The 27,667-nt window shown below is 60.8% G+C and overlaps 5 protein-coding genes across 7 annotated transcripts; 3 read left to right on the top strand and 2 right to left on the bottom strand.

The window, feature by feature from the left end:
• Positions 1-1,429: 1,429 nt before the first annotated feature.
• On the bottom strand, positions 1,430-5,510 carry LOC123353710 (PAT complex subunit Asterix). Its single transcript, XM_044995066.1, has 4 exons — positions 5,357-5,510; positions 3,296-3,401; positions 2,383-2,480; positions 1,430-1,648 (listed from the first exon to the last, which is right to left on the bottom strand). Exons 1-4 carry the CDS (start codon positions 5,404-5,406, stop codon positions 1,582-1,584), a joined length of 321 nt encoding a protein of 106 aa, XP_044851001.1. The 5' UTR covers positions 5,407-5,510; the 3' UTR covers positions 1,430-1,581.
• Positions 5,511-5,610: 100 nt separating this feature from the next.
• On the top strand, positions 5,611-10,289 carry LOC123353708 (WD repeat domain-containing protein 83-like). 2 transcript variants are annotated; one of them, XM_044995063.1, is made up of 10 exons: positions 5,611-5,692; positions 6,102-6,380; positions 6,848-6,968; positions 7,376-7,481; positions 8,018-8,066; positions 8,200-8,326; positions 8,652-8,719; positions 9,404-9,512; positions 9,884-9,998; positions 10,094-10,289. In XM_044995063.1, the coding sequence occupies exons 2-10, from the start codon at positions 6,278-6,280 to the stop codon at positions 10,247-10,249; spliced, it is 954 nt and encodes a 317-aa protein (XP_044850998.1). In that variant the 5' UTR covers positions 5,611-5,692; positions 6,102-6,277; the 3' UTR covers positions 10,250-10,289. The 2 variants fall into 2 exon arrangements, with proteins under 2 accessions (XP_044850998.1, XP_044850999.1); XM_044995064.1 differs by lacking the exon at positions 5,611-5,692 and having other exon boundaries at positions 5,881-6,380.
• Positions 10,290-10,404: 115 nt separating this feature from the next.
• On the bottom strand, positions 10,405-16,286 carry LOC123353707 (deoxyhypusine synthase-like). The gene is made up of 10 exons (XM_044995062.1): positions 16,139-16,286; positions 15,147-15,371; positions 14,712-14,876; positions 14,370-14,491; positions 13,860-13,956; positions 13,315-13,401; positions 12,713-12,818; positions 12,217-12,320; positions 11,873-11,998; positions 10,405-11,769 (listed from the first exon to the last, which is right to left on the bottom strand). Exons 2-10 carry the CDS (start codon positions 15,348-15,350, stop codon positions 11,674-11,676), a joined length of 1,107 nt encoding a protein of 368 aa, XP_044850997.1. The 5' UTR covers positions 15,351-15,371; positions 16,139-16,286; the 3' UTR covers positions 10,405-11,673.
• A 75-nt stretch (positions 16,287-16,361) lies between these two features.
• LOC123353709 (golgin subfamily A member 6-like protein 4) lies at positions 16,362-19,507 on the top strand. The gene is made up of 2 exons (XM_044995065.1): positions 16,362-17,116; positions 18,918-19,507. Exons 1-2 carry the CDS (start codon positions 16,978-16,980, stop codon positions 19,340-19,342), a joined length of 564 nt encoding a protein of 187 aa, XP_044851000.1. The 5' UTR covers positions 16,362-16,977; the 3' UTR covers positions 19,343-19,507.
• Positions 19,508-24,228: 4,721 nt separating this feature from the next.
• Positions 24,229-27,324, top strand: LOC123353849 (guanine nucleotide-binding protein G(I)/G(S)/G(O) subunit gamma-7-like). 2 transcript variants are annotated; one of them, XM_044995268.1, is made up of 3 exons: positions 24,229-24,307; positions 25,283-25,375; positions 26,900-27,324. In XM_044995268.1, exons 2-3 carry the CDS (start codon positions 25,283-25,285, stop codon positions 27,023-27,025), a joined length of 219 nt encoding a protein of 72 aa, XP_044851203.1. In that variant the 5' UTR covers positions 24,229-24,307; the 3' UTR covers positions 27,026-27,324. The 2 variants fall into 2 exon arrangements, with proteins under 2 accessions (XP_044851203.1, XP_044851202.1); XM_044995267.1 differs by having other exon boundaries at positions 24,246-24,411.
• Positions 27,325-27,667: the final 343 nt, after the last annotated feature.

Raw genomic sequence — 27,667 nt, forward strand, 5'->3', positions numbered from 1 at the left:
CAAAGCTCCCCCTACATCCCACACACCCCTCAAGCACCGCCACCAGCCCCCACAACCCCCCCATTCCCATGCTCCCCCCAGTCCCCACACCCCTCGGGCACCGCCACCAGCCCCCATAACCCCCCCATTCCCATGCTCCCCCCAGTCCCCACACCTGCTACTAGCCCCCCTGACTCTGCACCTGCTCCACAACCTCCTCCCGACACTCCCATCTTCCCCCAAAGCTCCCCCTACATCCCACACACCCCTCAAGCACCGCCACCAGCCCCCATAACCCCCCCATTCCCATGCTCTCCCCAGTTCCCACCCCGCCCCAGGCACCGCCACCAGCCCCCACAACCCCCCCATTCCCATGCTCTCCCCAGTTCCCACCCCGCCCCAGGCACCGCCACCAACCCCCTAAACCCCCCTGTCATTCCCATGCTCCTCCCAGCTCCCACACTTGGCCCCAGCCCCCATCTAAGGCACTGCCACCAGCCCCCACAACCACCCCGACATTCCTATACCCTCTCCCCGCTCTCACAACCCCCCACCAAACACCCAGATCCCACAACGCCCCCCTCCACCTTTGCCCCCTGCCCATGGACACTTCCCTGAGCTCCCACAAAATCCCACCTCCATCTATCTCCCTCCCAAAACTGACTCCTGCCTTTGACAGTAGGCCTGAGGGCAGGGAGTGGGGCGGGCTGGGACAACCACCTCCCAGGGGGCCAGTCTCTGGGGGATGCCTCCAGAGAGCCAGTGAGGGGCTCCCCCATTGGCGGGCACCATGGCCTGGAGTGAATCTCTCAGGGAGCTGAGGCTGGCCCCTTTGTGTGGGGATGGGGGCCAGCTGTGCTTTGCGCTGTCACCAGGAGCATTGAGGGCTGGAGCAAGGTTGCACGGCCCCACCCCTCCGTCCACATGCCTGCTGAATCTGAAGCTTCAGCCCTTTCCCGTGAAACGGTGCGAGTGCTTCCTAAGAACCACGTTCTAGGCTCAAGCCCCCGGCCTTTCGCTGCTGGCCTGGGACGTGAACTACAGCCAGCAGCGTCCTGGTGGTTTGAAGCTAAAGTGTGTATTGATCTAGTGCTGGTGAAAAGGTGCCAACAGAACGAACCTCTCAGACTAAAGTCCTCTGTCCACAGAGTAGATGCAGCATGGGCTGGGGCCAGCTTAAGCTTCCTCCGATGCCGTCTTCCCAATGGATGAGGACCCCACCCAGCAGACAGCAATCTCGTGGCCTAGTCAACACTTGGCCTCTGTACTGTCAACAAGTCAGTTAGTGCCAGTCATGGTGAATTATTTTTACAAAGCGGACCCTTGGAAACTGGACTGAGACCCACAAAATATCAGAGACGGTAAGTACTTTCAGCCCCTATGAAACTGGTGACAAAGAGATGAAAGGCATCATTCTATGTGCACACAGATTGTTTTTTTAAACCAAAGCTCCTACAGCAACAACCCATTTAATTTGATAGCCGAGTGTTACAACACACCGCTTGTACAAACAGATGGTTCTAGTGTGTGAATCCTTCCTCTCCCCCGACAGTGTCTCTCTGGGATTTGCAAGAAGGAGTTGTGCAATGAGCTGTAATCTCTTCACCAAGGCGGGGACATGGGTTGGGGATTCTGTAGATAGGACATCACCACAGCAGAGATAGACAACCTGAATCCAGAGGAAGAAAATCAATCATTTTAAAAACCAACCAACCATGAGGTTTTTTATTATTATTTCAATATCCACCGTCATGTCTGGGTCTTGTACAGCACTAGCATGTTGGTGAACAATTCCCAGGGATTCCAAAGTACTTGCTTTCTCAACCATGCATGCAAGGATTGCTCACCCACACAGAAATGGTGCCACCTCTACGGTGGAAGGGAGCAGCTGCTTAACATCAAACACTGTACCAGTTTTTGACAAAAGACGAATTTTAAATCCAGCTGGAACTGCAGTGTAGGTATTTAAGGAAACAGACTGTAGATTCCAGAGTTGGGTTCACAGCTCAGCTTTTAGGAAAAGATGCCATGGAATTTAATATCCAAGAACGAATGAGACCTTGCTTTTACATCTCATTCAAACAATGGCACCTCCAACAGACCAGCCCTCTATCACCAAAGCATCATGCTGGGGCACTGGTTCGTTGCTGACTAGGATGAAGAGTGCTCCGTACTAATCACCAACACCATTTTATCCCCATTTTACAGATGGAGAAACCAAGGCAGCAGGAAAGTGTCAAAGTACAAAATCATGCAGTTTAAGTGGCAGAGTTGGGCACAGAACCCAGAAGTTCTGGCTTCTACTCCTCTGCTCTAACCACAACACAGCCAGGCAGGCACATTCAGACGTACATCTTCGATTCACATGGTCAGTGAATAAGATGGTTAAAGGGAATGACTCACATGAAGCTGCTCATCATCTGTTTGGTGTCCTCTGAGCTTCTGGAATTGGCAAAGCTAATGAAGGAGCAATAGACAGCAATCCAAGCACACCACTTCAGCTAGAAACACAGAGGAACTAATTTGAGAGCCTCAAAGTGAGTACTTATGGGATCTCTCAGGATCTTCAATATCTAATAACACTGGGCAAGTCTCAGAGCTCTTTAAAACATTCATTAAACAAAGATCACAGTCCCTGCTCCCTTGTGAAGTTGGTATCAGCACCATTTCCCTGACTCGCCCAAAGTCACACAGCGAGTCAGTAGCAGAGCCGTGAACAGGACCCTGAAGTCCTGGCTCCCAGTCCCCTGATTTAACCATTAGGACACACTCCCTCCTCCAGCCGGGAAGAGACCACTAGAGCCTTGACTCCCAGTTCCCTTTTCTACCCACTAAACAGCCAGGAACAGAAGTAATGACTCCTCCTCTTCCAATCCTATTTCAGTGCAATGGCTTACACCACTCTAGGCCTCCCCCTCTTCCATCCCCCAAATCATTTCACATAGGGAGGCTGTGGAATCCCTGTCACTGGAGGTTTTTAAGAACAGGTTAGACCAGTGGTCACCGCTGGGGCAGCTATCTATGCCCACGCACTGGCCCGTGGACAAGCATCCGCCGAAATGCCGCTGAAAAGCGGCAACATCAAGAGGCGTCGCCACCAATTTTCGGCAGCATTTCAGCGGCGACGCCTCTTGACATTGCTGCTTCTCGGCGGCATTTTGGTGGATGCTTGTCCACCAGCCACGGTCCTCGGTGGCTCGTCGTCCAGCGCCCACCAGACGAAAAAGGTTGGGGACCATTGGGTTAGACAAACATTTGTCAGGGATGGTCTTGGCATACCTACGCAAGATCTAATGTTCATTCCTTTCCTGCTCACCTTAAGCATTAAGCCGCACATGCTGAAAATCATCCCCAACAGGTTCATGTAATCTGGAGTGGGATCTTCCAGTGTGGGGTTGTTCTCTGTAGACGGAGGCTTGTACCTACAAAGCAAGTGTGCAACAGCATGTTACGAGAGAGAGACGGGAGTGTTAACTCACGCTTGGAAACTATTAGCCCTCTTCTCCACAGGTAACATGAAGATAAACAAGGATCTGTGGGGCTGTGGAATGGGATTAGGGGCCTTTCATCTCCAGGTTCCTGGTATCAGTCAAGCCCTAGCTCAGGCAGACTGGGTGGCTCAGGGTGGGGATGAGGAATCCAACACGGGGGCTTTCTCATCTAGGGGACTGGCTCATATCCACCCCCAGGCCTGAGCAGCTTAGCACAATCAGGGAATGAGCTATGGAGCCTTTCACCTCTAATAACCAGGTGTAATGCAGGTAGAGAGAGTCAGTCCCATCTGAGGTCTGTTCTGGGGCTGTGGGAAACGTGTTGGCAGGTTTCCGGTTGGTTGCTATTGGCAAGAGGGGGGACTAGGGAACAATAACAACCTGGGGTGAGAGGTGCCAGTATCTCCAGTTCCCTCCTCTCTGCCAAAAGACAGTCACCCATAACCCTCCAACAACTGGCCTGATTCCTACCACCCACCCCTTAGGGATTCCGCTGGGTAACCCCACCAGTTATAGACCCCATAGCAATCACTCACCCCTCGGGGTCCTGCTGGGAAACCCCACCAGATACAGACCCCATAGCGATCACTCACCCCTTAGGGATTCCGCTGAATACACACCCCATAGCGATCACCCCTTTCCATTTAACAGGACAATTTGCCCCCACCCTGAGGCTTAGGCTATCAAGGGGCTGCCAAGTGGAGCTCGCTGTCCAGACATCCCTCAGGGGCACGCTTCAGCGTTCCCTATGGGGCAGCACTGTGGCCTTATTATGGGGACCCCGAATCATAGAATATCAGGGTTTGAAAGGACCTCAGGAGGTCATGTAGTCCAACCACCTGCTCAAAGCAGGACCAATCCCCAACTAAATCATCCCAGCCAGGGCTTTGTCAAGCCTGACCTTAAAAACCGCTAAGGAAGGAGATTCCACCACCTCCCTAGGGAACCCATTCCAGTGCTTCCCCACCCTCCTCATGAAATAGTGTTTCCTAATATCCAGCCTAGACCTCCCCCACTGTAACTTGAGCCCATTGCTCCTTGTTCTGTCATCTGCCACCACTGAGAACAGTCGAGCTCCATCCTCTTTGGAACCCCCTTCAGGTAGTTGAAAGCTGCTATCAAATCCCCCCTCACTCTTCTCTTCTGCAGACTAAACAATCCCAGTTCCCTCAGCCTCTCCTCATAAGTCATGTGCTCCAGCCCCCTAATCATTTTTGTTGCCCTCCGCTGGACTCTTTCCAATTTTTCCACATCCTTCTTGTAGTGTGGGGCCCAAAACTGGACACAGTGCTCCAGATGAGGCCTCACCAATGTCGAATAGAGGGGAATGATCACGTCCCTCAATCTGCTGACAATGCCCCTACTTATACAGCCCAAAATGCCGTTAGCCTTTTGGCAACAAGGGCACACTGTTGACTCCTATCCAGCTTCTCGTCCACTGTAACCCCCAGGTCCTTTTCTGCAGAACTGCTGCTTGGCCACTCGGTCCCCAGCCTGTAGCAGTGCCTGGGATTCTTCCGTCCTAAGTGCAGGACTCTGCACTTGTCCTTGTTGAACCGCATCAGATTTCTTTTGGCCCAATCCTCTAATTTGTCTAGGTCCCTCTGGACCCTATCCCTGCCCTCCAGCGTATCTACCACTCCTCCCAGTTTAGTGTCTTCTGTGAACTTGCTGAGGGTGCAGCCCACGCCACCCTCCAGATCGTTAATGAAGATATTGAACAAAACCGGCCCCAGGACCGGCCCCTGGGGCACTCAGCTTGATACCAGCTGCCACCCAGACGTGGAGCCACTTAACGTAACGTGCCCTCTAAACACGCCCCCCCGGGCAGCACAGCACAGCCCAGCCCCGTCCCGCGCAACCCGGCCCGGCCCGACCCCGCTCACCTCAGCACCTTGTTGGGCCGCCGGGGGTCCGCCATGCTGTTGCTGGACATGCTCCCGGGGGGCGCGGATCGGTGTAACACCCCGAGCCCCGGAGCAATGGTTCCGGAGAACCGCCTTCCCCCGCGCCTGGCTGGGGAGAGCCGGTCCCCGACCCGGACCCCACGGGGGGCGGGCAGGAGACGAGGCGGGGCCGACAACGAGCCCTGCCCCCCCCTTCCACCGCGGCGGGTTTCGGCTCAGCGCAGGCGGGGCCAAGTGTGGGCGGAACCAAGGGAGCCGGAACCTGCGGGGCCGGGGGACGGGAATGGGAGCCGGACACGGAGCCCCTCTCCCCAGGTACAGCGTGGGGGAGAGGAAAGGGGGGGGGATGAGTGAGCCTGTGATAGGCTGGGGGGGCTATAGGGGGCTCGGGAGCCTATGGGGGGATGAGTGAGCCTGTGATAGGCTGGGGAGGCTATAGGGGCTGGCAGGAACGGGGGGAGGGGTGGGTTATAGGGGGCTCTATAGGTGCAAGGCTGGGGAGGCCATAGGGGTGGGTTGAAGGACACTGCACGCAGCTCTGTAGGGGGTGGGTCCTGGACGGCTCTAAATGTGTGCAGCTCCCTGGGTCTTAATAGGATGACCCCTGTGTCCCCCCGACCCCCCCAGGCTGCGCATCAAACCCAGCCAAGGGGGTTGGGTTTTCCTTTTCCCTGCCTCCTGTGGTAGCAACAGCCACCAAATCACTTTCCTGTCGTTCCCTTAGCCAGGACGGCACCAGCTTGTGAGCGAGTAACTCCAGCCACCAGGGAGACACCCGTCAAGCCGGAGTCTGGTGAGAGATTTGTAACCCGCCCCAGCTGACCCCTGTGGTGTCACATCACCCCAGCCCCACGCTCGCAGAGTCCAGATCTCTCTGATTTAGCCACCCTAGGTCCCATCATGGCGTTTCCTGAACCGAAGCCCAAGAAGCCAGAGCTGCCCAAGAAGCTGGTGCAGAATCTGGAGTGCAAACAGGGAGCGGTCAGGGCAGTGCGGTTTAATGGTGAGTGTTTCCTCACGGGCCCCGTGAAGTGAGGCAGTGGGGTCTAGTGGGTTGAAATGAGGGGCAGGACTCCTGGACTCTGTTCTCAGCTCTGGGAGGGGAGTGGGGTCAAGTCAATGAAGTCAGAGCCGTGTGGGACATTTAGAGCCCTGTTGATGCCAGCAGATGTCAAGAGTCCAGACTATTAAGTGTGTTGCTTATTGTTGTGTCCTGGTGGGAATGAGGGGAGGGTGTGTCTTAGTGGAGATCTGCCCTTAGTTTCTTCCATCATGGGGGGGCGGCTGGGCGAGCATACATGTAGGAGTGGGACTAGCAGGGAGCCATGCAGAGCAAGAGGACAGCAGGGAGGAGAGGACAGCTGTGGGGTGGAAATGCTGGATGTGGGGCTGGTGCCTCTGTGGGGCAGGCACAAGCTGTGGTGCTGCTACACTGTCCCCTTGCGTCATTCTCTGTCCTGTCTCCCGCAGTGGATGGAAATTACTGTCTCACCTGCGGAAGCGACAAGTCCCTGAAGCTGTGGAACCCCCACAAGGGGACCCTCCTGAAGACCTACAGTGGTCACGGCTACGAAGTGTTGGATGCGGCTGGGTAAGGGCAAGGGACGGACTCCACTTCTCTCGTAACCCCAGGGACTTCAGGATCAAAACCGCTTTAGAGTGTTTGGCATGCAAGTGGTTAGAACAGGTGGGGAAGGGTATTGGCGGAGGCGGAGTGAGGACTCCGGGGTTCTGTCCCCAGCTCTGGGTGGGAGTGGTTTCTAGTGGGTTGTGCAGGAGAGACACTGGGAGTCAGGACTCCTGGGTTCTATGATGTCGCTGATTTGCTGTGTGGCACGTCCCCCCATGTGCCTCAGTTTCCTCCAGCCGTAAAACGGGGACAGCTACGCCGACATGCCAAAGGGATGCAAAGCCTCGTAGATGCGCGTCTGTAACCTCCCGCTGCATAGTCAGATCCCCATGGTAAAGCCTAACCTTGTCTTCCTGCTCCCCCCACAGCTCCTTCGATAACAGCCAGCTCTGCTCCTGCGGGGCCGACAAAACGGTCGTCCTGTGGGACGTAGCCAGTGGGCAGGTGATCCGCAAGTTCAGAGGTCACGCGGGGGTGAGGCCCATTTGGTTACTGCGGTGCTGCCTGGGTTGGGGGTGCCGCAGGCTGCTATCAGCCAGCCTGCTACGTGTGGGGAATGACTTGGCTGGGTGTGGGGAAGGGCCGGGGGAGGCCTAGCTACTCTCTCCCTGTCCCACTGGGACTTAACGCAAGTTAGAGTCCGGGGAGGCTCCCTTGCTCTCAGCCAGTGGGGGTGACCGATGGCGGCCTTAACCCTTCCTGCTACCAGGGTGGGGACTGAATCGAGGTGGTGCTGCCTAGAGGGGCGCCCGGAGAGGTGCAGCACCTGAGTGTGGGCACGGGGAGGGTGATAGGACGGTGAAGCAGCTCGGGGTCATGTGGAGTTGCTTGTTGGGAGGGGAGATGGGGGGCTGTTGGGGTGTTCAGGAGCGGGTGAGGGGATCAGTGTGGCTTAGGGGGAGATTGCTCGGGGGATGGCCCAGCGACCGCAGGGAGAGCACTCGAGGGCCACGCCCCATGCGCTGAACTTGGCCCCAGCTGGCATTTCTGACCTGTCTCTCCGCCCACAGAAGGTGAACTGCGTGCAGTTCAACGAGGAGGCCACCGTGATCCTGTCGGGTAAGCAAAGCGGCTCCCCAGCCCCAGCTGACTCGTTGCGGGTCCTTAAGGAACTCTGGGGTCCGGCAGGGCTCCATCCGGCCAGGGATTTGCCCAGGCTGTTCCTCCGAATCTGCGCTGTGCTCTCTCCTAGGCTCAATTGATTCCAGCATCCGGTGCTGGGACTGCCGCTCCCGCAGACCCGACCCCATCCAGATCCTGGACGAAGCCAAGGACGGGGTGTCCAGCCTGAAAGTGTCGGATTACGAGATCCTCTCTGGGTGAGGGGCGCTCCGCTGGGGCAGGACGGGGCCGGCCCCTGCAGTTCACCTGTAGACCCAAGCGTGAGTTAGACCAGCCAGAGCCCCCAGGGCACAGACTGAAGAACCTTCACCGGGGTAGGGAGAGGCAGGTAACCTCCCTCACCAGGGCTGTGCAGCCTCACGTTTGACCCTTGTGGGTTGCCGTATGCAGGAAAGGAGCTGGTTCAGGGGCGACTCCCCCCTCCTCCAGCTACAGTCCCAGGAGCGCCCCAGCTGGGCCTGGGTGGTGTGTGCATCACAGCCTCTGTACTTGCCCTGTAACCCCTCCCCGTTGCCCCCCCAGCTCTGTGGACGGCCGCGTCCGGCGCTACGACCTGCGCGCAGGGCAGCTGTACTCGGATTACGTTGGAAGTAAGTGAGAGGCCACGGAGCCAAGGCCAGAAGGGGGCGTGGTGATCGTCTGGGCTGACTTCCTCTATGGCCCAGGGTCCATTCCTGCTTGTAGGAAACATCCTGCCAGGGAGAGCGAATCCCCCAAAAGATCCCCCCACCGCTGCCTGACACCAGGTGCCCTGGGGGAGGGGAGGTTGGCTTGGCTGATTCAGGGGTAGGGAATAGCCTCTAGGGGGCGCCAGTTCCAATGCTGCTCCAACCTGGGAAACAAGCTGTCGGGGAACGACACCCAGGGCCCTTCCCCGCTAGGGGTGCTGGCTCCAATCCAGCCCTAGGGTGGGGCTGGCTGGCTGCAGGGCGGTTCACTGGCTTTGATCTGGTCCCTGGGCAGGGGGCTGCCTTGAGGGGTGGTGGAAATGGGGGGCTGGCTCTGATCCAGCCCCTGGTTGGGGGGCTGGCTGGTTGGGGGGCTGGCTTTGATCTGGGGTTTGAGGGGTGGGGGAAATGGGGCCCTGGCAATGATCTGGCCCCCGGGCAGGGGGCTGGCTGGTGGGGGGTGGGGGGGTGGAGGAATGGTTCACTGGCTCTGATCTGTCCCCACAGCGGGGCGGGGGGGGGGGCTGGTTGGGCTTTTACCCAGCACCCCCCTGTGCCAACTCTTAGTTTCCGCCACCTCCAGCATCTGCTGCTGTCCCCCTGCAGGCCCCGTCACCAGCGTGTGTTTCAGCAAGGACGGGCAGTGCACGCTGGCTGCCAGCCTGGACTCCACCCTGCGCCTGCTGGACAAGGACACCGGCGAGCTGCTGGGAGAGTAGGTCACCCCCTCGCCTGCACGGGTGGGGGACACTCCCCCTCCCCCTCCCCCTCGGGCACGGAGCTGGGGCTCAACACGAGTCTCACTCTCGGGGGCAGCCCTCCCTGAGTCTGGGGTCTCAGACCCAGACACTGCCTGCTGCGGGGGTGAGCAACTGACTGAGAGCCCCCCCACCCCATCCCATCCCAGCTCCTCCAAGGTATTTAGGCACCTGCCTCTGAAATCCAGGGCCGCTGCTCAGCGCACAGGGGCCCTGCACACAAGGAAAGGTGGCTTCGGGCCAGCCTGGGGCGTGATCCAGGGGGGTACAGCAGGAGGGGTTCCCCATTCTCCCCCGTGCAGACCCCGTCTGGTCTGTTCCGCTCCAGGTACACCGGCCACAAGAACACGGCCTACAAGCTGGATTGCTGCCTGAGCGAGAAGGACACGCACGTGGCCAGCTGCTCGGAGGACGGGAAGGTGTATTTCTGGGACCTGGTTGAGGTGAGTCTAGCCTGCAGCGGGCAGAGGCCCCACTCCCTGCCCTGGGGGTCAGGCCCCCGGGTCGTTCTCACTGGGGGTCTTTTCTCCCCCCGCAGGGCTCCCTGATGCTGAGCCTGCCCGTCGGCAGAGGCGTGGTCCAGTCCCTGTCCTTCCACCCCAGCGAGCCTGCCCTGCTCACGGCCACCGAGGGGCACGTGCAGTTCTGGAGGGAGGAGACCCACACAGCAGAGGAGCAGCCGCCGGCCTGCTGAGCTGGAGCATCGGGCGTCCCTCCAGCCAATCACACACACTCAGCCTTGGGGCAGCTGCTTTATTGAGGTCTGTCTCCGAGTGGGGGCAGCCAGGACTGTATGGGGGGCGGCAGCAGCGAGCCCCAGAGCATAGCATGTGGGGGGAAGGGGAAGGGTGAGCCCGACTTCTTGCCCTACACAGCAGCTCAGGGCCCAGCCATGCAGGAGTCCTGGGCCTGCCCCGCACCAGTGACCCTACACCCCCCTCTAACCGCCTGGTCCCCCACCATCACCCCACGGGGGCATCTGGACACAGCCCCAACTGGCTCAGAGGGCCTGGGGGTGGGGACATTAATGGGGGACCCCCCAAGGCCTCTAACCATCATCCATCTGGGGCTTTTTTTTTTTTAAATCTTCCCCAAAATCTATCCCCCAGGGCCCAGCACCAGGCTGGGCACAGCTACTGCTGCCAGGTGTCCTTTCCCTCGGTCAAGTACCCCGCAGACACCCTCCCCCTGGCCCCGCTCCGTTCCAGCGAGGGCACGACCAGCCCCCCGCGAGGAAACTGACACCTGGGCACCAGCCTCAGACAGGAGCGAAACTCTGTTTTCCCTGTGGGAGCCAGAGCTCAGCGCTGCCGGGCGGTTCCCTCTCCACTGCAAAAGGGGGTGTTCGTAGTGCAGGTTAGAACCGACACACCCTGGCTCTCCCCAGGGGGGCCCAGCTCCCATCCCCCCAGGCTGCCCTCACGACAGGGCTCTGGTACCCTGCGCTAGGGGCGTTCCCCCCTCTAGGGCGCCAGGCACAGGACATGCAGCAGCGCAGCCACTGATGTTAACGGGTGGCGGGGAGCTGCTCGCCCACGGTGCAAGCCGGCTGGCTGGCTCGTCGCTGCTAACACCGCTGGGGCAGTGCAGTGGGATGGGAGCACAGTGGTTCCTTCCCAAAAGCTGAATAAAAAAAAATCATGTTTAACACGTGCCATGCGTCAGCGGGACCCGGCCTAGCCCTGCTACCCCAGCCACGAGTCCACGGGGCCCAAGGCAGGTGGGGAGGGGCAGGTGCCAGGCTCTGCCAACCCCCTGGGGGGAGCTGGTCACAACCCTGCCCTCACCTAAGGCCTCAATGCACCGAGCTTCACAGCCCCTGAGGGCGGGCCAGGCCACCCCCATTCTACAGCAGAGCCAGGATGAGAATCCAGGAGTCCTGAGGCCCAGGCACGCCCCAGCCCTTGTGAATTCGGAAGCAGGGGGTTAAAGCCAGACCCTCCCCCCCTTCCCTGGGATCCCAGCACAGCCACAGGGGCAGAGGCTGGGGGGTGGGTGCAGTCTCTGGTGACAGGTGGGGGAGAGGGGAAATTGGGCTTGGGTATGAGCCCATTTGTTCCTGGGGCCTAGGACTCCCCACGCTGCGGCCCAGTCCGGGGCCCTGCTGGGCCGGGGGTCTCAGTCGCGCTGCTTCTCGGAGGCAAAGGCGCTGGCTTTCTGGGCGAAGGTCTCAGCCACCAGCAGCGGGAAAACCAGGGAGGCATCGGCGTAAACCTGCCACCGGGAGAGCGACCAGGGACATGAGTGCAGGCACCCAGATCCTTCCCCCCCGCCCCCCACCCCCAAACCCAGCCACCCTCCAGCTCCCCACGCCCACCTTCACCGGCTTGGCGTCCATGCGGATCTTCCCCCAGGACACCGCCTCGTCCGGCCGGGCCCCCGAGTCGGAGCCGTCGAACTCCTGTGCCGTGTTCACGTAGACGGCGTAGTCGGCCCCGTTCCTCTGCAAGGCGGAGAGAGAGGGAGCGTGACCCCAGGGCGGGTTTCTCCCAGCCCCCTCCCCACGCGTGACAGGGGGAGGGAAGGTGCAGTTCGAGGTGAAAAATTTACTCCTCCAAATGTGCTGTAGCTTCAGCTCCAACACTCGAAGCTTAGATCCACCTGGGTTAACACACACGAGCCCAGGCAGCAGGACGCACCCACCCACCCACCATCCCTCACCATCAGGTTGGCATTGGCGATGTGGTGTTTGACCAGCCCGCCCCCCAGGATGATCATGCCAGTCTTCTTGGCGAAGATGGCCTGGGTGTTGATCAGCCGCAGATCTGCCGAGAGAGAGAGACACACACCACAGTGACCCCCTTCTTCCTGCCGCTTGCTCCCACCCAGGGGGAGGACCCAGGAGTCCTGCCCCGCCCCCTCCCCTGCCTTAACCATTAAATCCCACTGCCCTCCCCGAGCTGGGCTAGAACCCAGGACCCCTCTGTACCGTGTTTGGGGTGGGAGGTCTCAGCAGGGGGACGATCTCTACGCTCTGCAGTAATGTAGAGGGGGTTCCCAAGAGCTCGATTTCAAGGGGTTCCCCGCCCCCACTAGAAATCCCCCCAGCACTGCAGGGATTGGGCCTGTGATCCCTGCCCAGTCTAAAGCAGGGGGGCACTGAGCAATCAGGATGCTGCAGAGAAAGGCCCATGCCTGGGGGGAAGGAGAGAATCACCTTCCACAATGTCCAGCACCAGCCCGGGGTTCTTGTAGGAGTGGAAGAAGATCATGTCCCCCAGGGATCCGTCCGTCAGGGCCGGGCTCAGCACCGGGATGTTGTTCTGCAAAGGGACACACGAGTGGGGCAGGGAGTGTGGGGCGGGGCAGGGCAGAGGAGATGGGGCGGGGAGTTTGGGTTAGTTCCGCCTATGGCGATTGATTGGGTGGGCTGAGGGTAGAGCAGGGGGGTGGACTAGATGATCTCCTGAGGTCCCTTCCAACCCTAATAATCTATGAACACTGGGGGGGGGGGGGGGTTAGACGGGGTAGCTGGGGCCATGAGGTGGGAGAGATTTGTTCCCCCGTGGGGTGGAGGAGGGGCTGTGGATTGGCCCCCCACGTGGAAGGGCTGAAGTCCCAGGAAATAGGCTGCTGATCTCCGCCAGGGGACGTGGCAGATTTCTGAGTCATTCTCTAGCCTGTTCTTAAAGGGGCAGCGCTCCAACCAGCTGCTCACCCAGGCTCTGGGGGCGCTGTGTTCAGCTAACAGTCCAATCCTGGAGCCCCAGTGGGGAAACGACCGGGAGCACCCCTGAACCACAGGACCCCCCAACTGACCTTCTGTGCCCAGTAATAGACCGATTCCGGGTTGTTTATCTCCTTGCCCAGCCGTGCGATCATCTTGGACGGGGTCCATTTCACACCCTGCAGGACCCAAGGGCCAAAGCTGTGGTGAATCCACCCCCTCCTGCCTGGGTGACGTGACCCGACCCCTGCCCTGCCCCCCCAGCTCAGAGGGAGTTATTGACGTTCACCTGCTCATCCTCACGGCTCTCCCCCTTATGGTACAGATAGGGAAACTGAGGCACAGAGGAAAGTGATTCTCCCAAGAGGTAGAACGCAAGAGTCTTGACTCCCAGTGCCCCACCCACCCTCTGCTCAACCCACTAGACCTCCTGCTCCATTCCCAGAGCCAGGGATAGAACCCAGGCATCCTGACTCCCAGCCCCCTTTCTCTAACCACTCCCCTCCCATCTACACATTTCAAGTATTTTGGCAGGGGGGTGGCGGGGTTGAGTAGGGATCAGGTCAGAGACTCCCAGCGTCCTATAGGCCCAGCACCATCCCCTCCCCTGAAGCTTCCCCCACCCCCTGGCTCTCACCTCCATGTTCTGCTCAGCGACCATCTGGTCCAGGATGGGCATGAGCCAGTCTTCGAACTTGCAGTAGTTGTCATTGGGCACCAGCAGGTTCCCGATCCTGGAGAAAAACAAGCAGGTTCAGCCCCCGGCCCCCCCAAAACCAGCTGGACTCAGCCTCTCCACAAGCCTCACTCTGCCCCACGGAACAGGGAAACAGCTGGCATGTCCTGATCCCCATAGATCGGGGGGAGCAGAGAGGATCCTGGCGGAGCGGCTGGGAACAGGAGATGGAGCCTTTTACCTCTAGAGCATCAATTCCTGACCCGCAGCCTCCCCACTCTAACCCCTAGACCCCACTCTCCTCTCAAACCAGGGACTGAACCCAGGAGTCCGAGCTCCCAGCCCACCCCCACACACACACACACTCTAACCACGAAATCCCACTGCCCTCCCAGAGAACCCAGGAGTCCTGCCTCCCAGCCGTGCACCCTCCCGGCTAGACCGGAGCAGCCCCCCCCGACCCCTCTGTACCTGTTGATCCCGCTCTGCCGAAGCTCCTTCCCCCGCAGGCTGAACTCCCCCACGTAGGTAGGTGCCAGGCATTTGATGAGATCCTCTTCCACGCCGCCTGCCGTGGTCACCAGCACGTCCACCTGCGCGGCACAGGGACCCCTGCCTGTCAGACCCCCCCGCCCTGGGACCCCAGTGCTGGGAGCCCCCAGCTGAAGGGTGGGGGTGGCTGCTGTTCAGGTGTCGGAGCCCAGCACTGGGGTTGAGGGGAATGGGAGGATATAGCAGCAGACTGGGTGTCAGAGCCTGGCTCCGGGAGGGGTCCTCAGGGACACAGGGGAGGGGGGGGGGGCAGGCCCATACCATGTTGTGCTGCACCAGGTAGCGGATGGTCTCACGGATGCCCGAGCTGATGAGGTTGGAGGTGAAGCCCAGGAAGATGGTGCAGCCCGAGGGCTGCCGGCGGCAGGGGTTCAGGTCAGCGCGGGTCTCCTCTTCCTCGCCCAGCGGCTCCAGTTTCGCCGCGATCTGGGAACCGGAGCAGCCACATGTCAGGGGCACTCACCCCCCCACACACACAGGCACCCCAGCTAACGGCCCCCTGCCCTCTGGCTCTCGTTGGCAGCCTCAAGGAGGAAATGGGACATGGAGAAACTGAGGCACAGAGCGGGGCAATGGCTTGCCAGCAGCAGAGAAGTACAGAACCCAGGAGTCCTGCTCTACCCACTCAACCCCACTCCCCTCCCACAGCCAGGCCAGAACCCAGGCGTCCTGGCTCCCAGCCTCCCCCGTTCTCACCATCCTGTTGATCTCCTGCACCGCCTGCCCGAAGCTGGTGGCCTGGAAGCCGGTGGTGAGGTAGGACTGGAGCAGGGCGCGGTGATCCAGCCCGCGGTCGAAGTCGTAGCCCCGCACCTGCAGGCTCGCCTCGGGCAGGCCGGTGCTGGGCTTCAGCACGGCCGCCACCGCCGCGGCCGGGAACCGCTCCCCGGCGCTCTCCATGGGCCCGGCGCCGGCGCGGCTCTGCGGGGATGGGGGGGGGGTCATGGGCGGGGCAGGGGCAGCCCCTCGGCAGGCGCCTGAGCGAGCCCCCGGGGAGCCCCCACTCCCGCTCCCCGAGCCCCCAGAGAGCCCCCCCCACGAGCAAGCCCCTGCCCCCACCCCGAGCGAGCCCCTACCCCCGCTCCTAGCCCCAGAGAGCCCCCACCCCGAGCCCCCAGGGAGCCCCTCCCCGCTCCGAGCGAGCCCGAGAGCCCCGCCCCAAGCCCCTGCCCCCGCTCCTAGCCCCAGAGAGCCCCGCCCCCACCCCGAGCCCCCAGGGAGCCCCGCCCCCCGAGCGAGCCCCTCCCCGCTCCGAGCGAGCCCGAGAGCCCCGCCCCAAGCCCCCCCCACGAGCAAGCCCCCGTCCCCGTCCCGAGCCCCCAGGGAGCCCCGCCCCCACCCCGAGCGACACCCCCCCGTGGAGCCCCTCCCCGCTCCGAGCGAGCTCCGCCCCCCGAGCGACCCCCCCCCCCCCACGTGCGAGCCCCCGTGGAGCCCCTCCCCGCTCCGAGCGAGCCCGAGAGCCCCGCCCCAAGCCCCCCCACGAGCAAGCCCCCGCTCCTAGCCCCGCCCCCACCCCGAGCCCCCAGGGAGCCCCGCCCCCACCCCGAGCGACACCCCCCCGTGGAGCCCCTCCCCGCTCCGAGCGAGCGAGCTCCAGCCCCCCACCCCCCGCTCCGAGCCCCTGGGGAGCGCCGCAGACACCCAGCCCCGGCCCTGCCGCGGCCCCCGGCCCGGCTGGCTCGTACCGGCGCCTCAGGCCCCCGCTGCCGCACTCCCGGTCCTGGCCGCCGCCATGTTGACCCGGCCCGGCTACGGCAGCCCCGATGGGTCACGCGTGCGCCCCGCGTCCGTACTGCAGGACGCTGCCATCTTGTCCCTCAACCGCCGCTGCGCTGGAGCCGTACGCGTGGGAGCCGCCATCTTGAACAGAAGCCGGGTACGGCGGCCGTCAAGGGTCCTCCAACTCCGAGAGCCTCCTAGCAGCCCCCCTACCCCGGCCCACAGTGCACCCGTATATAGGTGCCCTATACCTAGGGATGCCAACCCTCCAGGATTGTCCTGGAGTCTCCAGGAATTAAAGATTCATCTTTCATTAAAGAGTATGTTGTGATGAAACCTCCAGGAATACATCCAACCAAAACTGGCAACCCGGACTGTACCACGCCAGGCTGTTAAACCAGATCAGCTTCCCCTCGTGTAGACGCAGGTCTGGCGCTGCTATTCCTGTATGGGAAGGGGAATAAACTAGACCAGCATAAGGCACCTTTATCCCCGTGTAAACCCTGCTCCACACTACGAGTCTAGGTCGAATTTAGCAGCCTTAGGCTCTTATCACTGATTTCTGTACTGCTCCCTGGTGAGGGGTTTAGCTCTAAAATCGACCTCGCTGGGTCGAATCTGGGGTAGTGCGGACGCAGTTGGACGGTATTGGCCTCCGGGAGCTATCCCAGAGTGCTCCACTGTGACCGCTCTGGGCAGCACTCTCATCTCGGCTGAACTGACCAGGTAAGACAGGAAAAGCCCCGGGAACTTTTGAATTTCATTTCCTGTTTGGCCAGCGTGGGGAGCTGATCAGCAGGTGACCATGCCGAGCTCCTCAGCACAGGGGACCATGCAGTCCCAGACTCCCAAAGGAGATCCAGCCTGGACCGAGCGGGAGGTGCTGGATCTGATCTCTATATGGGGAGAACTCCGGGACCACGACGCCGGGGAAGGCACCTCCGGTGAGTGTAACTTTGTACATATAATACAGGCCTTAAAAGCCAGCGTGTTAATGATTAATTTACCATACCTCCGCGTTTTCCGAACATGTCCGGCTTTTTAGTTCTAAAATCCTGTCCGGGAGGAATTTTTAAATATCTCAAAACGTCCGGGGAAATACGGACCTGTGGTAACCCGAGATCATCCGTTGTGGCAGCTGCAGATCAGCTCTGGGGCATGCAGAGCCCCTTGAACCTTTGGGGGGCGGCTGGATTAGCTGCTTCTAACCAATCTATGGAGTGGGCCGCCGCCGATCAGCTGTTTTGGCAGGGAGCCAGCAGATGAGCCCACGTGGCTGCAGGTTCTCACCCGGGGCAGATCAAAGTGGCCCGTCTCCAGGGCAGGGCAGAACGGGCTTTTACTCCTCCCTGTCCCGAGGAGCAGGATCAGCAGCTCCTCTCCCCCTCGGCTCCGGGAAATGTCAGTTCCCCCTTGAGTGGGCTGCTGCTGCTGGGAGCAGGGGGGCTGCTCCCTCAGGCTGAGCGGCTGAGAGCCCGTGTGAGTTAGAACCCCCTCCCCCCCCCCGTGCAGCCAGCAGCCCCTGGGCCAGAAGTGCACTCAGAGCCCTTCATGGGGGTGAGTGGTTCCCACCCAGCTGGTAAGATGAGACCCAGGAGAGAGCAGATTCTGAGCTGTTCGCTGTTTGGCTGACAGGGGAGCCCCGGTGGGCCAGCCTGTACTCCACCCTGGTCCCGAGGCCCGTCGGGGACATCAGTTGGCGGCTCCTCCATGGGGCCGTGAGCACGGGCGTGTACTTGGCGTGGTTTACCCGTCCCAGACACCTGCCCCTTCTGCGGCGTGAGGGAGACCCTGGCGCACGTTTACTTAGAGTGCGCCAGGCTGCAGCCCCTATACCGGCTCCTCACTAATCTCCTATTGCGTTTCTGGCTGCACTTTTCCCCCCATCTCCTTCTCCATGCACTCCCTATCCGTGGCCCCACGAAGTCGCGGGACCTCCTGGTCAACCTCCTCCTCGCCCTGGTAAAAATGGCCATCTACGTGACCAGGGAGAGGCGGTTGGCCAATGGAGACTCCTGCGACTGTGGGGCTTGTTTCCGATCCTTAGTCCGCTCACGTCTCCGGGCGGAGTTCCTCTGGGCGGCGTCCGCTGGCTCCCTTGACGCCTTCGAGGAGCAGTGGGCGCTGTCCGGGGTTCTCTGCTCGGTGTCCCCGTCAGGCTCCCTTCTTATGACCCTTTGACCGCACTCCTGTCCCTGTTCTTTTATTAGTTGTCCCCCGCAATTAGTGGGTTTCTGAGGCTCTGTGGCACCTCCCCTTAGGCTGGGGGGGGATCCGTTAGCATGGGGCGGGCTTTGCCCGCCCCATTTCCTGGAAACCCAATAGATACTAGCCACGCGGTGGGGGGGGGGGGGGTTGAAGGGATCATCCTGGAGAATTGGGGGGGGGGGTTGGATTGTGCTGCACATTCAGCCTAAAACCTCAGCTCCACCTTTAAATGGCCAACCCAAGGGGCTTTGCTGGGTATGGGACAGGAGGGCGCTGCTGTTTGAAACCGTTCCCACACCTTACGAAGGCTGAAGAAGCCGAACCCCTTTGCCTCCCCATGGCTGCCTGCAGCCGAGCGTGTGTCATGTCTCACGCCAAACCGGCCGGCCCTCAATATAAGAGGCAAAATGCGACCTTGCACCCAACGCACATGTGCTATGTAATGTGAATCGCTTGATTCAGTGTGACATTGTTTCCCCTTGTTCTCTAAAATGTGTCCTTTTTAAATACAACTCTCCCTTTTTTTCCCTCCCACAGCTGCAAATGTTTCTATGCTCCCCCGATCGTTTCCGTCCCAGAGGCTGGCGCGGATTAGAAGGCGAAACAAACGCACGTGCGACGAGATGTTCTCCGAACTCTTGCAGGCTGCAAGAGCCCAGCAGAATGCGTGGAGGCAAACAGTGGCAGAGTTCAGGAAAGCCGAAAATGAACGCCAGGAGAGGAGGCGGGAGCGAGAGGAGAGGTGGCGGGAGCAGGAGGAGAGGTGGCGGGAGCAGAAGGAGAGGTGGCGGCAGCGTGATGGGAGGACACGGGATGCAATTCTGAGGCTAATCCAGGAGCAAACTGACCTGCTCAGGCGTCTGGTGGAGCTGCAGGAAAGGCAGCAGGAGCACAGAGCGCCGCTGCAGTCCCTGTATAACCGCCTGCCCTCCTCCCCAAGTTCCACATCCTCCTCACCCTGACGCCCAAGAACGCGGGCGCAAGGGGAGGGCTACGGGCACCCAGCCTCTCCACCCCAGAGGACTGCCCAGGCAACGGAAGTCTGGCATTCAATACGTTTTGAAGTGCAGTGTGGCCTTGTCTTTCCCTCCTGCCTTAATCCCCCACCCCACCCGGTGCTTCCCGCCTCCCCCACCCCTCCTGGGCTACCTTGCGAGTTTCCCCCCTATTTGTGTGATGAGTTAATAAAGAATGAATGATTTGGAAACAATAATGACTTTATTGCCTCTGAAACCGGTGATCGAAAGGGGGAGGTCGGTTGGCTTACAGGGAAGTAGAGTCAACCAAGGGGGGGCGGGTTTTCATCAAGGAGAAACAAACAGAACTGTCACACCGTAGCCTGGCCAGTCATGAAACTGGTTTTCAAAGCTGCTCTGATGCGCAGGGCGCCCTGCTGTGCTCTTCTAACCTCCCGGGTGTCTGGCTGCGCGTAATCGGCTGCCAGGCAATTTGCCTCAACCTCCCACCCCGCCATCAACGTCTCTCCCCTACTCACAGAGATTGTGGAGCACACAGCAGGCAGCAATTACAATGGGAATATTGGTTTTGCTGAGGTCTAACCTAGTCAGTTAACGGCGCCAGCGCGCTTTTCAATGTCCAAATGCACATTCTACTGCAATTCTGCACTCGCTCAGCCTGCTCCTTACTACTGTCCAGGGTGCCTGTGTACGGCTTCATGAGCCAGGGCATTAAGGGGTAGGCTGGGTCCCTGAGGATAACTATTGGCATTTCAACATCCCCAACGGTCATTTTCTGGTCTGGGAAGTAAATTCCTCCCTGCAGCTGTTCAAACAGACCTGAGTTCCTGAAGATGCGAGTGTCATATACCTTTCCCAACCATCCCATGCTGATGTTGGTGAAACGTCCCTTGTGATCCACCAGTGCTTGCAGCACCATTGAGAAGTGCCCCTTGCGGTTTATGTACTGGCGGCCCTGGTGCTCCGGTGCCAAGATAGAGATATGGGTTCCGTCTATCGCCCCACCACAGTTAGGGAATCCCATTGCAGCAAAGCCATCCACTATGACCTGCCCATTTCCCAGAGTCACTACCCTTGACAGCAGCAGCTCAGTGATCGCGTTGGCTGCTTGGATCACAGCAGCCCCCACAGTAGTTTTCCCCACTCCAAATTGATGCCTGACTGACCCGGTAGCTGCCTGTCATTGCAAACTTCCACAGGGCTATCGCCACTCGCTTCTCAGCTGTGAGGGCTGCTCTCATCTTGGTATTCTGGCACTTCAGGGCAGGGGAAAGCAAGTCACAAAGTTCCATGAAAGTGCCCTTACGCCTGCAAAATTTTCGCAGCCACTGGGAATCATCCCAGACCTGCAACACTATGCGGCCCCACCAGGTGTGCTTGTTTCCCGGGCCCGGAATCAGCGTTCCACGGCATGACCCTGCCCCATTACCACCATGATGTCCCATTGCCAGGGCCCATGCTTAAGTCTGTATCCATGTCCTCATCACTCTCGTGGTCGTGCTGTCGTAGCCGCCTCGCCTGCTTTTGCAGGTTCTGCACATACTGCAGGATAATGCGTGAGGTGTTTACAGTGCTCACCGCAGCAGCGGTGAGCAGAGCAGGCTCCATGCTTGCCGTGGTCTGGCGTCTGCAGGAGAGCAGAGTTGCAGTGGAAGCAGTGGATGATGACGGATGCCACAAGAATAGATATTTATACTGAACGACGAGAGGACCCGTGATGTGGATTCATGGCACCAGGACAGCAGAGTTGCAGTGGAAGCGGTGGAGGACGATGGTTAGCACCACGTACATTTCCCAAGGAAGAACACAGGTACCCGGGAGCCCATGACAGACAACATGGGGAAATTTGCTATCGAGGCAATAGCAGCAGAGCAGAGTTGCAGCGGAAGCGGTGGAGGACGATGGTTAGCAGGCCGACTGCACCGTCTGCTGCCAGCAGCACCCCGGACACAACCGCGGCGGTGTCGGTGAGCTGAGAAGAGCGGGCTGCACGCTTGCTGTGGGATGGCGTCTGCACAGAACAAAGGCGCGAAACGATTGTCTGCCGTTGCTTTCATGGAGGGAGGGGGCGACTGACGACATGTACCCAAAACCACCCGCGACAATGTTTTTGCCCCATCAGGCATTGGGAGCTTAACCCAGAATTCCAGTGGGTGGCGGAGACTGCAGGAACTGTGGGATAGCTACCCACAGTGCACCGCTCCGTAAGTCAACGCTAGCCACGGTAGTGAGGTCGCACGCCGCCGACTCAATGCACTCAGTGTGGACATACGCAATCGACTGTATAAAATCGATTTCTAAAAACCAACTTCTATCAAACCGACCTAATTTCGTAGCATAGACATCCCCTGTGTATGTAACTGCATGAGCCGTTCTTACCCGCGCTACAGACCCCGGTGCTGAGTCAGCAGCCTCGTAATCTGCCATAGGCGGCTTGTACGGTGACTCGGCGCCATGTCGGGCTAGAGCGGTTCCAGACGCACATACCGGGGCCTGTTCCCTCTGAAAGGCAAAGCAGCCTGGTTCTGTTCCCAGCTGTACCTGCTGTGACCACAGACCAGCTCTCTGTTCCGGGGAACTGTACTCCGGGAACTGGGCTTTCATGGCACAGAGCCGTCCGAGAGGCATACGTGGTGAACAGTGAGGGTAATTAACCCCTTGACAAGGGGTCCTGGCGGAGCCTCCATCCCTGACAGTCTTTACATGAAGACGGGATGTTTTTCTAAACAACCCACTCGCCTCCAGACAGGAACTGAATCCCACCCGGGAATTCGCATGGCCGGTTAGACATGGGGGCAGATTAGGTGATCACATGGGTCCCCTTGGAATCTATGACCGAGCCCTTCCTAGCAACCCTGCGCTGGCTGGAACGTGTCCCGTCATCCCGAGGCTGCTGCAGCCAGGCTCGAATGGCTCTTTGAGCCCCACAAACGGTGCAGGCTGTATCGCCTCCACCCCGCAGCTCCTTCCATCTCTAGGCAGGCTCTGCTACTGCGCCCATCATGGTGGTATCGAAGCTGCCCCCTCTTTCCGGTTCCTCGCCCCATCTACCGCCCCACCCTCTGCCCCTTTATCACCAGCCGGCGCCCCCTGCCCTCCTGCCGCTCTCCGGTGGGGCTGAGGTGGGGGGGGGGCAGTGGACGCGAGTCCCGATCACGCGCTGAGAAGCAGCCGGGTGAGGCCCGGCCGGGACACAGCGGGTGTCCTGCGACCCAGGCCCCATGAGCAGATTTCTCCCCCTGCCCCACCTCGCCTTTACGCCAACAGCCGTGACCTCCCGGGGCCCCGAGCCAGACGGGCCGGATGCCCGGGCCAAGGGGAGTCTGCCTTCAAAGCAGCGTGACCGCCACTGACCTCCACCCCTGTCTGCCAGCCTCGGGGGTGGCCAGCAGGCTGGAGGGGGGACCGTGGCTGGGGGTGACCCCGGAAAGCCAGGGTTCGGGGTCCCTGCACAGCCACCCCCCTTTTCCCAGCTGCCAGCCAGCGAGGGACCCCACTTGCCCCGTGTCAGCCAGAACTGCCCGAGGGGGACGGATTTCGCAGCGGGGCCTGCAGCTGCGTCCGAGCCCGCCTGGCAGGTTGGAAATGCCCAGCCCCTGCCCGGGGGTTAGAGCCGCAGGAGAGAAGCAGCTCCCTGCCCCCAGATCTGCTCATCCTTTGCCTGCAGCTCTTCCCAGGAGGCCCCTGGGGTCCCGTAACACCAGAGGTTTGCCTGTGGGCTCATGAACACAGCGTGGGAGGCAGGACTCCTGGCTTCTTTTCCAAGTGCAAGGAGGGGAGTGGGGCCTAGTGCTTAGAGCAGGGAGGGGGCTGGGAGCCAGGACTTCTGGGTTCCATCCCTGGCTCTGGGAAGGGAGTGGGGCCTAGTGGTTAGAGCAGGGAGGGGGCTGGGAGCCAGGACTTCTGGGTTCCATCCCTGGCTCTGGGAAGGGAGTGGGGTCCAGTGGTTAGAGCAGGGAGGGGGCTGGGAGCCAGGACTTCTGGGTTCCATCCCTGGCACCGGGAAGGGAGTGGTGCCTAGTGGTTACAGCAGGGAGGGGGGGCTGGGAGCCAGGGCTCCTGGGTTCCATCCCCAGCTCTAGGAAGGGAGTGGGGCCTAGTGGTTAGAGCAGGGAGGGGGCTGGGAGCCAGAACTCCTGGGTTCCATCCCTGGCTCTGGGAAGGGAGTGGGGCCTAGTGGTTAGAGCAGGGAGGGGGGCTGGGAGCCAGGGCTCCTGGGTTCCATCCCTGGCACCGGGAAGGGAGTGGGGCCTAGTGGTTAGAGCAGGGAGGGGGCTGGGAGCCAGAACTCCTGGGTTCCATCCCTGGCTCTGGGAAGGGAGTGGTGCCTAGTGGTTAGAGCAGGGAGGGGGGCTGGGAGCCAGGACTCCTGGGTTCCATCCCTGTCTCTGGGAAGGGAGTGGTGCCTAGTGGTTAGAGCAGGGAGGGGGGCTGGGAGCCAGGACTCCTGGGTTCTATACCCAGCGGCGGGAGGGGAGTGGGGTCTAGTGGTTGGACTGAGGAAGAGGGGATCTGGGAAGGACTCCTGGGTTCCAAGGCATGATTGCCACGCTCTCCCCTCCCCCACCACTGCGAGCCCTTCACCCCAGGAGCAGCCGGCAATAGCTCCGGCTGCGCTCAGGGCCAAGACGCTGCCAGGGAAAACGCTGCCCGGCGCAGCAGGGGGCGCCCCGGAGCCGCTGCCACACTTTGCTGGGTGACATTTCGCTCTGTCCAGGGCCCAGCCGGCTTCAAAGGCATCAAAGCCCGTGGGGCGGGCGGGGAGGCCGGACTGAACCGCTGCCTGTCGGGAGCGAGGGCAGGCAGGGGGTGGCCGGGGCTGGGGGGGATAAATAGGGCAGAGGCGGGGGCATCGGGGGGCGGGTGGAGACTGACAGAACCGGGCAGCGATACAGCACCTGGGGAGCGCGCCGGGCTGCAGACTGGGGGGAACGTGTGTCGCCATCGCAGGTGAGCGGAGCAACCCCGTCGGGGGGGGGGGACGGACCAGAAAACAGACCCTGACTTTGATCCCCCCTCCCCCAAATCGAGACAACGGGGAGGCCGTGGAATTGGTAAGAAGTTCGGATCAGGGCCGGGCTCCAATGCCGGGTCTCAGGACTGGAGGGGATGAGTTTCACGGGCGGCTGGAGGACTCAGATGGCTCCTGCCGGTATCGGCCCAGCTCTGGGACAGCCTGGAGCGAGAAGTGGGTGCAGGGATCAAACCCCAACAGTGCATGTGTGAGATCCCCAGCCTGAGCTTGGAATAGGACCCAGGAGTCTCGGTCCGGGGGGGGGACAGAACTCCTGGCTTGTAGCTCCGCTTCTGGAAGGGGAAACTGGCCAGAGGGAGGCCTGGGTGTCCACATTCCTCACTTCTATCCCGTTCTCAGCATGGGGTCGAGTGCTTAGGGCAGGGCGGGAGCCAGGAGTCCTGGCTTCTAACAGCTCTACCACTTGGTTGGTGACGCCAGGCCAAGTCACGGCCACGCTCTGTGCCTCAGTTTCCCCACCTATTCAGTGGTGCTATGACCTGTGTTGCAGAGCAGAGAGCAGGAGTGTGAACCAACTCTCCCAAAGTGCTCCAAGACCCGCGGGCAGCTGGAGGGATGGGAAAGGATGATTAACGTGACTATAAACGACGTGCCACGTGTGTGTAATAATGGAAGGATAAAGGGGATGGGTGCCCAGGCTTCCTGGCCCAAGTGTTGTGCCTGCCCCAATCCGTTGTCATGCGCTGTTAGATATCTGCCATGCCCCGCCCCAGAGGTGGCTGCATTTCAGCGGCCAGTCACAGGCATTTGGGAGTCTTCAGATCGGCTGCCATTTAAACGTCACGGACTTTTGCCTGCTGCTTCGGTTCTCGTGGAGCAGCCTGCAGGCTGGTGGAGTTCAGCATCCTCACCCCCTCGTTGGTCTAACCCGGCCCCCCTGTGCCCTGCAGATGCTGGGGAAGGCGGCCAGCTGCAATCACACAAGCCAGGGCCGGAGGGCAGTGGAGCAGCTGCGGACAGAAGCCGGGCTGGAGAGAATGAAGGTGACACGACCCCCCCACACACACACACTCCTTACACCGGGGAATTCACTTGGTGCTGGATTGGCAGGGCCCGGCTTTTCCCCGCCCGTGAGGGGGAGACGGGAGTTCTCCAGGCCCTGGCTCAGGCCGAGCAGGACTCCTGGGTTCTCTTCCTAGCTCAGACTCTGTTTCTGCCCCTGCCCCCACCAGAAACCAGCCTGAGGCCTAACAAACTCGCGTCATGGGGAGGAGCAGGAGAGGTGACGGGGAATTGACATGACAGGCTCCCAGTTAGGGGGGGGATCTTTCCCCAGGCGGGCACGGCCCAGAGGCAGAACCATTTGATTGCGGGGGGCAGGGAGGGGCACAGCCTTGCCCCACGCCAGAGCTGCCTGCCCCTGCCACGGCTCAGATCTCCCCCTATAGGGTAGCAGCGCACAGGGGCCTGAGGAGGGGCAGTGGGGAGTCCCTTTCCAGACCTCCTGCCCAGGGTGCGTGGGGGGGTTCCAGCTCCGCGTTGGGCCGGGCACAGGCCGAGTTCAGGCTGTTCCGTCCTCAGGCCCCTGTTTACAGGACGGATGAGGGGAAGGAACATGGTAATTGCCCGGGAGGTGGTGGCGGGGTCAGGCCAGCGTGTTCCTTTCACGCGTGATTTAGCAGGGCCCAGCACAAAGCCAGATCCTGCCGGGATCAGCTGCAAAGTCGGCTCCGAAAGGGGGAGGCCGCGTGGGGGGATGGGGGGGAGGCCCCTGGCCCCTTTCAACTGTGCCAGGATGGGGCTCTCCCCGCTGGCACTGACCCACGCCAGGCCCTACGTAAAGCCTGGGCTGAGCAGGGGCTGGGCTCTCTGCCCAGAGCTGGTTTCCCGTCCGCGCGATGGTGCTTTGTGGTGACATCCTGGCTGGAGTTGTGGGGCAGGGGCTGGAAGTCAGGACTCCTGGGGGCTGTTGCCTCCTCTGGGAGGACAGTAGGCTCTAGTGGTTAGAGCAAGGGAGTGGGAATCAGGGACTCACACTCCAGGGCCTCCCTGAGACAGGGATAGAACCAGGGAGTCCCGGTTCCCAGCACGCCCCTGCTCTGGCCACTCGACCCCACCCCGCTTCCAGGGAGGGTGCTGGGAACCAGGCCTCCTGGGTTCTGTCCCTGTCTCTGGGAAGCCCGGCAGGGTAAGGTCCTGACTCCCACGCCCCTTCTCTAACCACTAGACCCCACTTCCCTCCCAGATCTGGAAACAGAACCCAGGAGTCCTGACTCCCAGTGCTCCCCGCTCTAACCACTAGACCCCACTTCCCTCCCAGATCTGGGAACAGAACCCAGGAGTCCTGACTCCCAGTGCTCCCCGCTCTAACCACTAGACCCCACTTCCCTCCCAGATCTGGGAACAGAACCCAGGAGTCCTGACTCCCAGTGCTCCCCGCTCTAACCACTAGACCCCACTTCCCTCCCAGATCTGGGAACAGAACCCAGGAGTCCTGACTCCCAGTGCTCCCCGCTCTAGCCACCCCGCTGTTTGGCTTTGTTCACCTGCCTTCTCTCCCCTTCTAGGTCTCCAAGGCAGCCCGCGAGCTGCTGCAGTACTGCCGGGCGCACGCCCAGAGCGACCCGCTGCTGACCGGGGTCCCTGCCTCTGCCAACCCCTTCAAAGACAAGAAAACCTGCAGCATCCTGTGAGGTCCCTGGACCCACAGCCCCATCCGGACAACAGGGAGCAGCCTCTGAAGAGGGGGGCAGCTGGGTTCCTATCACCGTCCCTGCTCCCACCGCTGTGACCCTGGCCCCAGCCAACCAAGAGGGAGCGGGCATGACGTGGTTCCTCGTGTCCCCCCCTGCTCCCCTCCCCCCCACCAGGTCAGCGCAGCCTCCGTGTGCAGAGAGCAGGAGACTTTCCGACCCCTGGGCCCCGATCCCTCCTGGTGTAAATCAGGCAAGAGGAGGAGCAGGGAGTTGGGGGGAAAGCGTGGCCCTGCTGCAGCCGGGGGGGCTTTGCCATCACTTTCGAAGCGGCCAGGATCTCCCCCCCAGTGCAGCACCCCCCTCATCAGTCACAGCCTCGTGCACACACGCTGGGGAAGGGGAGCCAGGCCAGGCCTGACTGCAGGGCACGGGAGCCCCAGGGCCTAGCAGCCCCACCCCAGGGAGAAGATGGATGCTCACCATCCCTGTGTGATCCCAGGAAAGTCACTTCCACTCCCTCGTGCCTCAGTTTCCTCATCTGTGAAATGGGGATGATACTTCCCAGGATGTGGGACGGGGAAGCTCTGGGTTAATACAGTGATAATGGCCTGGTAGGCAGACAGCTACAGCCTGCCACTG

The sequence above is a fragment of the Mauremys mutica genome, chromosome 20, assembly GCF_020497125.1.
Source record: "Mauremys mutica isolate MM-2020 ecotype Southern chromosome 20, ASM2049712v1, whole genome shotgun sequence".
Lineage (NCBI taxonomy): Eukaryota > Metazoa > Chordata > Testudines > Geoemydidae > Mauremys > Mauremys mutica.

Coding starts and splice junctions, on each gene's coding strand:
- LOC123353710 (XM_044995066.1), bottom strand. CDS start 5,406: ATGTCCAGCAACAGCATGGCGGACCCCCGGCGGCCCAACAAGGTGCTG. Junction 2,481..3,295: donor TGTGCGGCTTAATGCTTAAG/GTGAGCAGGAAA, acceptor CTGTGTTTCTAG/CTGAAGTGGTGTGCTTGGAT. Junction 1,649..2,382: donor CAGATGATGAGCAGCTTCAT/GTGAGTCATTCC, acceptor CTCTGGATTCAG/GTTGTCTATCTCTGCTGTGG.
- LOC123353708 (XM_044995063.1), top strand. CDS start 6,278: ATGGCGTTTCCTGAACCGAAGCCCAAGAAGCCAGAGCTGCCCAAGAAG. Junction 8,067..8,199: donor GGCCACCGTGATCCTGTCGG/GTAAGCAAAGCG, acceptor GCTCTCTCCTAG/GCTCAATTGATTCCAGCATC. Junction 9,513..9,883: donor ACCGGCGAGCTGCTGGGAGA/GTAGGTCACCCC, acceptor GTTCCGCTCCAG/GTACACCGGCCACAAGAACA.
- LOC123353707 (XM_044995062.1), bottom strand. CDS start 15,350: ATGGAGAGCGCCGGGGAGCGGTTCCCGGCCGCGGCGGTGGCGGCCGTG. Junction 12,819..13,314: donor TCTATTACTGGGCACAGAAG/GTCAGTTGGGGG, acceptor GTCCCTTTGCAG/AACAACATCCCGGTGCTGAG. Junction 11,999..12,216: donor TCGCCAATGCCAACCTGATG/GTGAGGGATGGT, acceptor TCCGCCTTGCAG/AGGAACGGGGCCGACTACGC.
- LOC123353709 (XM_044995065.1), top strand. CDS start 16,978: ATGCCGAGCTCCTCAGCACAGGGGACCATGCAGTCCCAGACTCCCAAA. Junction 17,117..18,917: donor CGCCGGGGAAGGCACCTCCG/GTGAGTGTAACT, acceptor TCCCTCCCACAG/CTGCAAATGTTTCTATGCTC.
- LOC123353849 (XM_044995268.1), top strand. CDS start 25,283: ATGCTGGGGAAGGCGGCCAGCTGCAATCACACAAGCCAGGGCCGGAGG. Junction 25,376..26,899: donor CCGGGCTGGAGAGAATGAAG/GTGACACGACCC, acceptor CTCCCCTTCTAG/GTCTCCAAGGCAGCCCGCGA.